This window comes from Thermobia domestica, chromosome 12 (genome assembly GCF_964235325.1).
Source record: "Thermobia domestica chromosome 12, izTheDome1.hap1.1, whole genome shotgun sequence".
NCBI lineage: Eukaryota > Metazoa > Arthropoda > Insecta > Zygentoma > Lepismatidae > Thermobia > Thermobia domestica.
In genome coordinates, this window is record NC_137465.1 from 226891407 (window position 1) to 226904047 (window position 12641).

Here is a 12641-nt window from a genome sequence, read left to right on the forward strand (position 1 = left end):
CAGGACACCATGACTGATGCTAGATGATGGGACCTTTACACCCTGGAAATACGTTCAGCAGTTTGCACTGGTGATGATGCATACTCACGGTGATTTTGAGCATTAAAGAACTACTAAACTGCAAACAGGTTCTCACCGGAAAAAGAGAATTGTTCTGTGACCGTTTCCTGCGTAACACTTGAGGAGATGTTCAACTTTCGCCACTCTGTTGGATTAACGCATCAGTCAGGAAGTGACCTGTACGTTGTTTGTAGGCTCTGAATCCCAGATTCTGATTAAGCACTCGTGGCACAGTTGGTCTTGAAATGGATATATCTCAGGACATCACTGATTGAGTCCTGACGGGATTTCACCGAATCCTTGCAACTACGGCTTTAACTGCCTGTGGTGACTTCATTGTGCGTGGTCTGCCATTACGCTCCGGTCATTGACAGTTCCCGTTTTACTGGAAGGGATTTTAGAGTGGCGATGATACGTGATTGTGGCATGCCCACCTTGTGTAGCGGTATTACTGCAACGTGAATTCTCATAGTCACCCCTCTCCATTGTTACACTTCCCACTGCCACACGTCTTACTGTGGAATGAACAGCTCAAGGACTCATTTTGCCCACGATACCTAGATGGCAGCACGCACTTATATTCGATATTCAAAATCTCTGACAATATTTTTGAAATAGCTACGTAGAATAAATCTGGAGGTTATCTGTTTTTCTTTTGCCTAAAATGATTAAATCTTCAACCATATATTTCGAAGTTATGTCGCATTTCTGCTTGTTCGGGTTGTTGCATTAATTTCGTTTTCTGTCTTACATCGTTGATTTGTTGTCTTCATATAAGCTTGATATACGTAATTAGTGTGAGACCAAAAATCCTTAATACTGATGTAGTGTGTGTTACACTTAAAAGCTTATCACTTTGTATTATAGGGAGCTGGCTTTAATGCGAGGCTGAGGAATTCAGATTTGATTGAGAGGTGCCCCACCTCCGTAACTAAGAAACGGTCACTCGACGGTCCTGGGCAGGGTTGCCAGTGCGTTTTCACCTAATACTCACTTAATTCAAAGAATTTATGCAAATTATGCCATCCTTATCGAAAGATTTTTTTTTTTTAAACTCGTCATTTACAAATTTGCATAAGTAGTTGCTGTATTTGGGTACATTTTGCATATTACTCACCTTCTATATTTTATAACCACACGCGTGACTGAGCGGTCTAGCATTATTTTTCTAGCTTTGCTGTGAATAGTTTGCAATCTCTTACGCTGTGAAGCCATTGTCAAATGAATAATAAGCAACAAAACCGCAACCACAACAACATTCAACAAATAACCAACTATCAGACTCTTCAGAATGACATTCACGCGACAGTTTTCTACTCCTGGCAACGCTTACATATACAAGGAGGGAAGGGAGTGTCGCAAGAGTCAGGCAGAAAACATGTTGAAATTTTCCTCCCTCTACCTCAGCCCCCGCTGGTAAACAAGCTAGCTCCCTATAATACAGTAACATTATTATAAGTATAAGAATAATGTTCATTACAGTGCCACGAATAGCTTAGAACACTTTGTATGGTATAAGAAAACATACACACTATAAAAAGGAAAGACGGAGAGAACTAATTGCACGCAAATTTAAAAAGAAAGAAAGAAAGTCAGATAAGTAGAATAAGTTCCTTAAATGTTAAAACATTCAGACTGATTGAAAGCGAACAGACAGACGAAGAATAAACATAGTCTCACGTTAAAACTACATTTCGCAGAACGAAACTAGATTCATAATACTAAAGAGTACGTAAAATTATACAAACTTGCATAATGTAATTGGCCTAAAATGTATCAAATGAATTAGTCAACTTCTTAAAATTTCACATTTCCATTCAGAAGTTGTACAATACGAGGGGTATCCAATAAGTTATCTACCTAGGCAGGAAGGAATGCAGATAGGCTCACCAGGTCATCACTGTTTTTCGATGTACTTCCCATGGAAGTCTATGCACTGTCGCCACATTTTGGGCAGCGAAGAGATTCCAGAGAAAAAAATAATCTTTCTTATGGCCTGCAAACCAATAGGAAACAGCCTGTTGGGCCTCGTTGTCCGACAGGTTCGACCCCTGTCATCAATTGAGCCAAGAATTTGCTCTGGTCCTTTTTTTAGAGAAATCCAATAAGTCTTGGAGTATCTGCATCCGAGCGGTGCTCCGACTTCTGCAAATCCATTGTTCACGGCGTAACACAAACACTCTGCCCAAGGCAACTGCGCTGCTTCGACTGACCTCAAATTGCGCAGCGGGGTTTCCCACAGTGGCCTTGGCGTGCGTGTCAGACGTTATTTTGCTCCGCCCCTCCCTTCTTGTCTAGGTACATAAGTTATTGGACGCTCCTTGTATGATTCGGCGCTTTGAAACCAATTTACGTAAAAAGTATTCAATACAATTTATATTATCCATCAGTTTTTTTTTTTTTTTTTTTTTTGTTGTTGTTGTTGTTGTAATAGAAACTTTATCAAAAGCATTTCTTCTGCTAGTTAGGCTTTCTGATCCCCAATATTTGTTCCAGTGCTGAGAATAATATATTTTCATTTTAAAATATAATAACCTAATAGAGAACTTTTACGTAGATTCGATTCTGTTCGTTAAAGTTATGGAAATACTGTTCCATATAACAGATTCGAATTCTAATTTCCGTCTTAGAAGTAACTTGAATAATATCGGTTTCTTTGTCATAATAAATTATAAAAAGCTTCGGACACATTCCTGATAAATGAATGTGATAAATACAAAGCCTTGACATCCGGAATGCTGTACTTGATAACATGTAAATGTCTTGATAGATACTGCAATATCGCCATATTTAGCATCTTTTATTATCCTAGAGCCTTTTTCATTTTATTTTTATTTATTTTTAGTTATATCAATATACGTAAAAATCTTCACATTCACATATATACCAATTAATGTAGCGGTTGAAACATAATTTTGTTTGTTTATTTCATAAGCAATATTTTGTATAACCTGAAAGTTAAATATATAAATAGAGGAAAAGAAATCCACTTTCTTCTCCCATAACCATTATATTTGTCTGATTTTTATCGTAACCATTATATTTATAAAGTTGAAAAATAAATTTGTTGCTTTCTGTGTGGAGGTCAATTTATATGCTCTTAACAAATATTGTTATTCAGGTGTTGGCATGAGCAGATTCTTTTAAAGTATAAATATGTTGCTTGCCGCGTGTTTAACAAATTTATTGTTTTTTTCTCTGACATAAATAGCAAATCCAAAGAATTTAGTGTTTTCCTTTCCACGTTCAACCGTAAAAATTTAATCGTGAATTTAATTTTCTAGTTCTGAAGGAAGACTTTTTAGCTGGTTATCTCTTTTATATACTATGAACCTGTGTGCGAAATGACATATTTTCTGAATTTTAGTTTTGTTTTTTTTACAAGATGTTAGTTTGAAAATAATAAATAATAATATTTATACTAAAAGAGACAGAGGATTTCCATAGCAGGATCATCCTATTGTTTATGTTATATCTTCAAATTTAAAATAATTGCATTCTAAGCAGACTTCCTTTTTAAAAAACAAAATTTGTCCGTTGGGGAGGGGGAAACTCAAAATGCGAGGACCTGTACTGAAGCAAGAACGTGCTCTGTATAAGACTGACATATAATCGAAATTTAATTAACCTTAGCTTCGGGAAGAAGCAGGCGGTTGACTAACTTCTGGGAACAGGCACGTAGCCAGGATTTCGTAATAGGAGGGGGGGAGTCCGTGACGAAACACTGTGGTTATCACACCATGAGCATAAGCTGTATCGTTCTAAACTATTTTTACTGGCAACATATATTAGTTCGTTTAGCCAGGATTTCGTAATGGGAAGAGGGGGGGGGGGTCATGACATGAAATATTGTGGTTACACACCAGGGACTCGATCAATCTAAACTATTTTACTGGCAACATACCAATATTGGTTTATTAGGACAATAAAATTAGGATATGTTAGTAAGTATTTTAATAACAAACTATAAAGAAATCTCCAGTAAAACAATATTTTAAAAATATTGAAAAAGATATAGTCTTTCGAAAGACTATATCTTCGTACTCGGTTCTTCTTGCCTTCTTTCTTCTTTTTCTTATATTCGTTTAATGCCGTCAATGATAGCAATGAGATCTCTTTGGCAAGACATCCTAGAAAATGGATTAGTGTTGCTGCAAAATTGAAAATTTCTTTAACAAGTTAACTGGTATCTATGTTGCCAAGCTCATATTATTGGTGATTGTGGGAATTTCTTAAGTTCTACCTGAGAGTCGATTTGATCGAACCGGTTTATCGATCGTCATTTGTAGTCCAAGGATTAGCATGGAGCTAGATATATCTGTTTCCTCCACATAAAGCTCCTCATAAATAAAGAGTAACCAAACGTTTGCTGTAGTTTTATATTTTTAACGCTGATTCTTCTTTTTCTCGTTTCTTTTTGTTTCATCGTTCCTTAATTTTTTCGTTTATGGTTTCGAAGGGGGGGGGGGTACAGACCCACCCCTTGGCTACGTTCCTGCTGGGAAGCAAAGTCCACTCTGCAGTATGACTGGAAGAAAGGCTGTAAGAAATCTTAGTTAGTTCATAAATTTCGAAATGGTTAATTTGATTATTTCGAACCGAACACAAAGCACAGTGAATGATCACATCCAGAGATAAACTATATTTTGTGACAACTATAGCAGCAGAATTCAATTTGCTGATTAAAGAAGGCGTAAATATCCGTTTTTACTTGGTAGGTACTGACCAAGTCTTTTTTCTTACTTCATTAAAATTGAAAATAAAATTAAATGAAATCTTCGAGTTTTACGTCCCACGAATATGCTGTGAGAGCTAAAAAAGATGGTGATGATGAGAAATTAATGAAATGATGGAATAAAGGAAGTGGGAGGAAACTAGAGAACCCCGAGACACGGTGTTTGTCCACCACAAAGTTCACTTGGCCCGACCTGGAATCCAACTAGGGACCCCACACACCAAAAGTGAGCACTCTATACTTAGCCCCCGCGGCCTTCTCATTAATATTGAGAGAAGCTAAATATTTACATTTAGTTGAAAACAAAGATTTAATATTTGTGGTTTGAATTGGAATCAGAACAACACAAAGCATATGGCTGTTACTGAACGTTATACTTTTTTGTTTTAGGTATTTTTTGAATGCCTTAGAGAAAGAATTTCTTGTGGAGGCAAAAAGAAAAGACTGCCAAAGTTTACGACAGGTTTCATTCGGAAGGATGCTCTTCCTCTGGGAACATTTACCAAGTACACGTGGCACATTACGAACATTATTCACGTCAAACAAATATTTGACACTCCATTGGTAAGTAGTATGAGATCATCATTTAGTAGTAAAATTAAGTTAGCACATCTTTGAAGTTGAATATGCTGGTTTTAATAGTGTATTTGCTATAGGTTATTTTAACAGGATTATTAGTCACTGTTAGCATTGCTTAAGTTATATTTGTAGTTTCACAATAAGGAACGAGTGCCTTAAAATGTCGATACTCCCTGTAGATAAAACCAAAGCTAAAAAAAATCTTCGTACATTTTTCGAATTGTTTTTTAAATACCTTCTGACACAATACAATGTAATTACATAGAAAAGTCGCTCCTAGCAATGGTAGGGAAATTCCTTGCCTCAAGACACAGTCACATAATATGAGAAAATTAACAAAATGAGAAAGAATTCTTTTCTATTCGAAGAGACTGCAATCCTTACTGTATTGTTTCCGTAGTGCAATAGATTAATCTGAAAGAAGACAATGAATTTTTTTTTTTTTTTCCGCTTCATCTTATTATTAATAGAAAATTTCATGTTAATTACAGATGCCGTTGGAAATCACGAAAAGCTTCATAGAAAATCGTGATGGAACATATGAACCATATGTTCACAAAGAAGATGAGAATGAAGCTTTCAGAAAGACAGATAACCAACCGCTTATCAAACCTTTGGAGTACAAAACGTTCCTTAAAGTAGGTAAGTGCATAAAACAGACAACCTATTTTATGGATGTTGTTAAATTAATATAATAAATGCTTACCAAAACCCAAGCTGCGATTTAGTCAAATATACATTTTATTAATTTACGTAAATACGTCTTCTATGATAATTTTTATTTTCATTTATGATAATAATAAAGATTTATAGAAACATAATGTTTTAGAATTCTTCTAAGGTTCATCGAGACTTCAGTACGTCTTAGAACCTCGTGTGTTGTCAGTTGATTTCTGCTAGACGAGGTTTACGACATTGTTTTACATCAAATGTGGGTTTTGTACAGTTATATTGGCTGTTGTCACTGCAGCAATGAACCATTTCAGTAAAGTATAAAATCATCCAGCCAAGAAAATTGTAATTTCTGTGAAAAGTCGATATAATGCAGTTCATAGTACATTATCCTATTTTCATAATACAAAGTAATATGCAATAAATATGAATACTAACTATGTAGTTTGTTTAATTTACATGCAACTATACATTATTGCTGTTGAATATTATAGGTTTGGTGTAGGATATTTTATTACGTATTAAATATGATAACAGGAAGAATACCATTTCTTTTTTGAATCAAAAGATCCAATATATTTCTATCAAAAATTTTCATGCAGGCCCTATATCTGGAGAACTACATATAGCATAGCCAAACCCAGACTCACTTAACTCAGTATGGTATGCTTATTTCGTAAAACATACGAAAACTTGATTTAGGGGCCGTTCAGAAATTTTGTGGACCTTGATCCAAAAACTAATTATTGGCCAAGTTTGCATATTTTAGTTTTTGGATCAGGGTCCACAAAATTTCTGAACGGCCCCTAAATCGAGTTGGCGCGGGAGACCCGGGTTCGATTCCCGGCGGGAGCTAGGTCCATAGCTCATATAGCCTCGGTGCTGAACGGAACGTTAAACTTTTTTTTTTTTTTTTTTTGTCATTCCTAAAATTATTTTCTGCGCAGTGTAAAATTAATTATTAATCATAATCAGAATCTTTTGATCCATTGTTTCCTTAAAATTCTTGTTTAACGTTGACCGCCACTATATATTTTGGCCTTTCTCATCTGTGCGCCACGGGCAACAATCCGCCACTAATACTTTGTTTTAACCCCATAAATGTATAATTTTCTTTGTGTATGGTTTTGCATACACACGGTGTGGATATTAAATTTTGACTTCTACGCCATATGTATGTAATAGCATACACACCTATAGAGCGAACGTGAAAAAGTGCAATATACAGTATATTTGTGTGTATGGAAAACCATACACGAGGCGCTGCATGAAGGAGCCGTGTGTATGGAAATCCCTACATATGGCAGCCAACGTGTTAATATATCAGTTTCTCTGTAGGTGCAAATTGAAAAATGCATGGCTGGACCGAGAATCGTACCCAGGTCTCCGGTTTACCGTGCCGATGCGTTAACCACTACATTACCCAGTCCGTTCCCTGAGTAGCCATATATTTTTGTTGGTGCTCAGGCATTCAAACAACATGTATGTTCTGTTACGTAATAAATGCCCAAATGACTTTATTTAATAGTTTTCAATGCTTTTATGTTAAATTACAATAATTTTAATTACGAGGAGGTGTGGTTGTACTTGGTTCTGGCAGTTTCTTCACTGATTTGACTGAGTTTTTGTGGGGTAGCTAAAGTTTCGGATAACTGTGTTTCGCATATATTTATTTTCCTTCACATGTTCTACGTCAAAATGCATCACAGACTGAAGTTGATCGTGGAACTCAGTAATGCATTTTGTGTTTTTGCCAGGAAAAAAAGTATAAAAGATTCCCCTTTTTTTAATTTTAAAAAAAAATAGGTGAACTTGCGCTTTCTACACAGCGCATCACATACGAGCATGAATCTCCTTGTCATTCCTCACAATATCTATACATGTTCCTTTACAGACACAAGTGAAGGACGTCTTGATAAAAACAAGGGTATCTATCGTAAAGGAGGATTTTTTGATTATTTTATCAATATCTCGCACCATTTGCAAGATTGAGCCTACTTCCGGTTCTAGTTTTTAATTTATGTATAATCAGTGTCTTCTTTCTTGCATGCAGGATGTAATAAGCAAATACATTACATACACAATTAATTTTAGTGGCAGTGATATATGATGCTCATTAGGCAAAACACTTCAATCAATATTCATCTTAGACTAGAGAAATGATTGTCTTTCGTTTTTCATTATCATTTGTCCATGAAACACTCATGAGAGGTATACAAATATTTGTTGTTATTAGAATGTATAACTCGTAGGATATGATCCTTTTTATAAAAAAAAAAAAATAATCAACACTTCCATTATACCCCTAAAAAATGTAATAAAGAAATAACTTCCATGTTCTTTCAAATATTCAATTAGAACTGGACAATCTACACAAAATTTGGAATCGACTAGCGAAAATGGTACTTTCTATAAAGGTAACCAAGAAAGTATTGTCGCTTTTTGTAGAGGTCTGTGTTCAATTGGCCCTCACACCGTGAGTTGAATGCGAATGGAGATAAGGCGAAGGTCAGTTGTTGGTGTGGGTATATCCAACATACTACCTTTTTGTGGCAGTCCAGTTACACCATGAACTTGCGTAAAGACAGAGCAAGCATGGGATCTTCACAGAGCGTCATAAGGGCGTGTATGCTGTACGAGTTCAAACTGGGATCAAACGCTGCTGCAGTGGGGCGGAAGATATGCCAGCCCTTCGTTAGGATGTCATAACTACGCGGACAGTTTAGCGTTGGTTTAACAAGGTTAAGGACGGTAGGACCAACACATGTACAAAATGAAGATCTCCAGGCAAAAATTGAGGCGAACAGTGGCCAGACATGTGATGAACTGGAACTACAATTCAGTGTGAGTGGAGAAACCATTCGCAAGCACCTCCATCAACTTGGGAAGTACTACAAATTGGGTCGATGATTCCCACATGATTTGACTCCGGGCCAGAAGGCAACGCAAATAGACACCTGTGTTTCTTTGCTGTTTCTTCTGAGGAAGGAGTCATTTCTGGACAGAGTGTTGACATGTGATAGAAGTAGGTCCTGTACGAAGCTCCACGGCGCCGTCATCATTGGTTAGCATCCCATGAACTGGTTCAATAACAGCCGAAACCAACACTGCACCAGAAGAAGGTCCTTCTGTGTGTTTGGTGGACTGCTTGCGGCATCGTGCATCGGGAACTGCTACCAGCTGGTCAGAGCATCAATGCAACTGTGTACTTTCAGCAGTTGAGCCGTGTTCAAGAAAAACTCAAAACTGGAGCCAGCACTTCTAAATCGCAAAGGGGTCTTCCTGTTACACGACAAGGCTAAGCCCTACGTGACTAGGATGACCTGGAACACCATTCTACGCCTTGGATGGGAAACACTATTGCATCCGCATACTCCCCGAACATTGCACCGTCCGATTATCACCTGTTCTGTTCCTTGGACAATCACCTTAGAAGACGCCAGTTCAAATCCGTAGTAGAGGTTGAAAATGCACTTGATATCTTCGCTTCATGGCCCACCAAGTTCTACCGCGATGGAATCCATGGACTTCCAGAACGTTGACAGAAGGTCGTCGATGCTGATGGGGACTATTTTTGATTTTCTAGGTACGTCTTAGGTGACATATGGATGTTCGAAGGTGGTGTTTGAAAAAGCGACAGAACTTTCTTGGTTACCTTTATAGCACTTGTGGTTTTCGAAATCTCGTCGAAACGATTGAAGAACAAACATAAACTTTTCTTGATCATAAACATATAAACCTAGCGTTTTAATTTTAAAAAAAGAGGAGGTTGTTTTCGTAAATGTGAATAGAAGCTATGATAAGCTTAGATTTTATCGACTTCCTCACGTACTCTTGCAACAGGCTGAAGATATTTTCGTTTACATGAGCTATGGAAGTAAATATCTTTAAGAGAATAACATTAGGAATAGAATTTCATTAGAGAGTTTTTTAAATTTTTTTATTGGTAGGTAACACCGCTCCAGATCAGAAGGAACCAACACCATTTATTATAGAATGGATACCTGATATATTGCCTGCTACAAAGATTGGCGAACTTAGGATAAAATTTGAATACGGCCACCAACGCAATGGACAGCTTGAAAAGCGGTCTTCTTCTCAGGCGTTAACGAAGTTAGAGGTTCCACTTTCGAAGCTTGATGCTCACTTTGATGCGTCAGGAATTCCAAAGCTGGAGCATCAAGAAACAGTGGCTGCTGCAATTTTGGGTCTACAGTGATAGATCATGGTAATTTATACTGGTGCTTCTAGTCCATATTTTTTTATGAAGTCGTTTTTTGTACAGAATCAATGTGAATTATTGAATATAAAATGTTAGTAGTTCTTTGGTGAAACCATTATGTAAATAGTTGTATAAAACGAATTGTAAATATCAGCAGTGTAGTAGTATTATATATATTTTTTTGTTTCGCTATTAAAATGTTAACGAATGAAATTAAAATATTCCTTTTCTTATTGGGAAAGGTATTATTTAGGTAATATGAAAAATAGGTGCAGAAGTAATGGTTCTTTCCTGTTCAAACATATGTACAGTATTCATGCGTTATCCTGGCTCACTGGAGACCTGGTACGAGTTGATGTAAAAAAGGGCGTATCCTACTTAGCTTCGTGTCGTGATTCAATGGCTTTATGATTTGTATTGTGTCACAAGTATATAATCATGCTGTTTTTTTTTTTTTTTTTTTTTTTTTTAATTTAATGAGATAAAGTGGTACTAATATTTTTGATTCACTGTAAAACCATATATTGTTTAACTAATACGATAAAAACCCAACCTATTTTAAAATCTACAGTACTAGTTTGTAATGCTGAAATTAAGCCAAGAAAGTTACATATGTGGAATACAGGGCATCTAAAAATAGTGAAATACGTTTCAACTGTGAATCATTGCTATTTAACAGCTCACTGTATTTGTGGGTAGTAAACTCAAAAGAAGCCCTATATTCTGTCCTGAAAAGCATTCCTGTTACTCTGTATCTTATCTGTGATTGAAGAGCTTTTATTCTCCTCGTTCAGGTTCGTCGTATCTTCTACCACATATTCTGTTACTTACTTTAGGATAAAATATCTTCTGAGTATCCTAATCAGTTTCATTATTATTATGTTATGGTTTTCTTCTCCGCGTTTTTCAATACTTATTAGGTTTTTGTACCATATGCAGTAATATTGTTTAAAGGCACTCGCTTATGAAGTGATGAAGTTGGCCCAGATTTCTTCCTATATTTTACTAGAATGAATTTCATTGCAAGTCAAACATGTAGCAAGAGCAGCAGCCCCTTTCGCGACTTTTCGAAACAATTCCACAAAACCTTAAACGTTATATATATAACTTCTCAAGTTATATATATAACATTTCTTTTCTTTTGTAAAAATAATTTTATTTGTAATCAGTCGATGCACACAGCATGTAATAGGTCTGTCAGTGAGTCAGAACAACGCTGCAACCACCATTGGAAAAATAAAATACTGCATGATTTTTATATTTTGAATCTAGAGCTAATGCATTGGCGATTGTACTATTCAAATACTCTTGATTTTTAATTGAAATTTGTTATTATTTGCTACAGTACTGAAATACGACGCAAACGTCATTACGTTTTAGTATAAATGTAAGCGCATCCCGAAAATAATAATTACTATATATATATATAATAAGAAATATATTTATATAGGCGTAAAAGACGCATAAAACGTTGAATATTGTCATTTTTTGTAATTTTTTTATATATTGGATGACGTTCGAAGAGTAAATCATTTGTCATAAAATGAATAATATGTTATATTACAAATAGAGTGTAAGGTACTTTTATGGTTATTTTGAATTTTACACAATGAAAAAAAGAAAATCGAAGAGCATACTAAACCTTTTGGTCAGCTATGAATTATTCTTACAAAGAAGGAAAATATTGGTAATACGTGTGTGTATTGTGGTCATTACATACATGCATATTTCGTGCATGTAACTAAATTGGTTCTTACACCTATTTTTGGAGATCATGTTCCCGCTTTGATAGCTCATGAGGGAGGACAAAAGTTTCGGTGTAAGGTTATCATCGTGAAGTAATTGAAAATTTTTGTGGATTAAGTAGCGAATACTGGATTAGGGCGGCTTCTAGCGCCATAGAGTTAATACCCAAGATAACCGTGTAAGTATCTTACGATAGTATTGCATATACTTTTTTTCTTCTTTCTTATGCCTGTCCTAGGGTTCTTTTTGCTCCATCCTAATCTTTCTTTCAGATTAACGTCCAACGATTATGTCCTTTAGGCTAAGGGAGACGGATGATTAAGGCAAGTGAATGATGATGGAAAAATTGATGGAATGAGAATGTGGGAGGAAATGAGAGTCCCAAGAAAAATCACAAACACGACGTTGTTCACAACAAACTTACTTGGCCGGGGTTCTAACCAGGGACCCCACGTACTAAACAAGCGCTCTACCACTTAACCACCGTGCCCCCTTGCTCCATTCTAATAAATCAGAGGCTTGAATTTATTGGTTAAAATAGTAAAAGAGTTTACTAGTTAAACAGAATCCAACTGAGTTTTAAGCATTTTATATTGAGATTAGAATAAGGAAGCATTGAAAATATGT

The 12641-nt window shown here is 36.0% G+C and overlaps 1 protein-coding gene across 3 annotated transcripts in view; it reads left to right on the forward strand.

The window, feature by feature from the left end:
- The window catches only part of LOC145667072 (uncharacterized protein C2orf42), a 47563-nt gene extending 35259 nt beyond the window's left edge, over window positions 1-12304 (forward strand). For all 3 annotated transcript variants that reach the window (XM_081734777.1, XM_081734779.1, XM_081734778.1), the window contains exons 11-13: window positions 5186-5359; window positions 5866-6016; window positions 9997-12304. In XM_081734777.1, the coding sequence (XP_081590903.1) occupies window positions 5186-5359; window positions 5866-6016; window positions 9997-10265 (594 nt within the window). In that variant the 3' untranslated portion in view covers window positions 10266-12304. The remainder of the gene's footprint in view (window positions 1-5185; window positions 5360-5865; window positions 6017-9996) is intronic.
- Window positions 12305-12641: the final 337 nt, after the last annotated feature.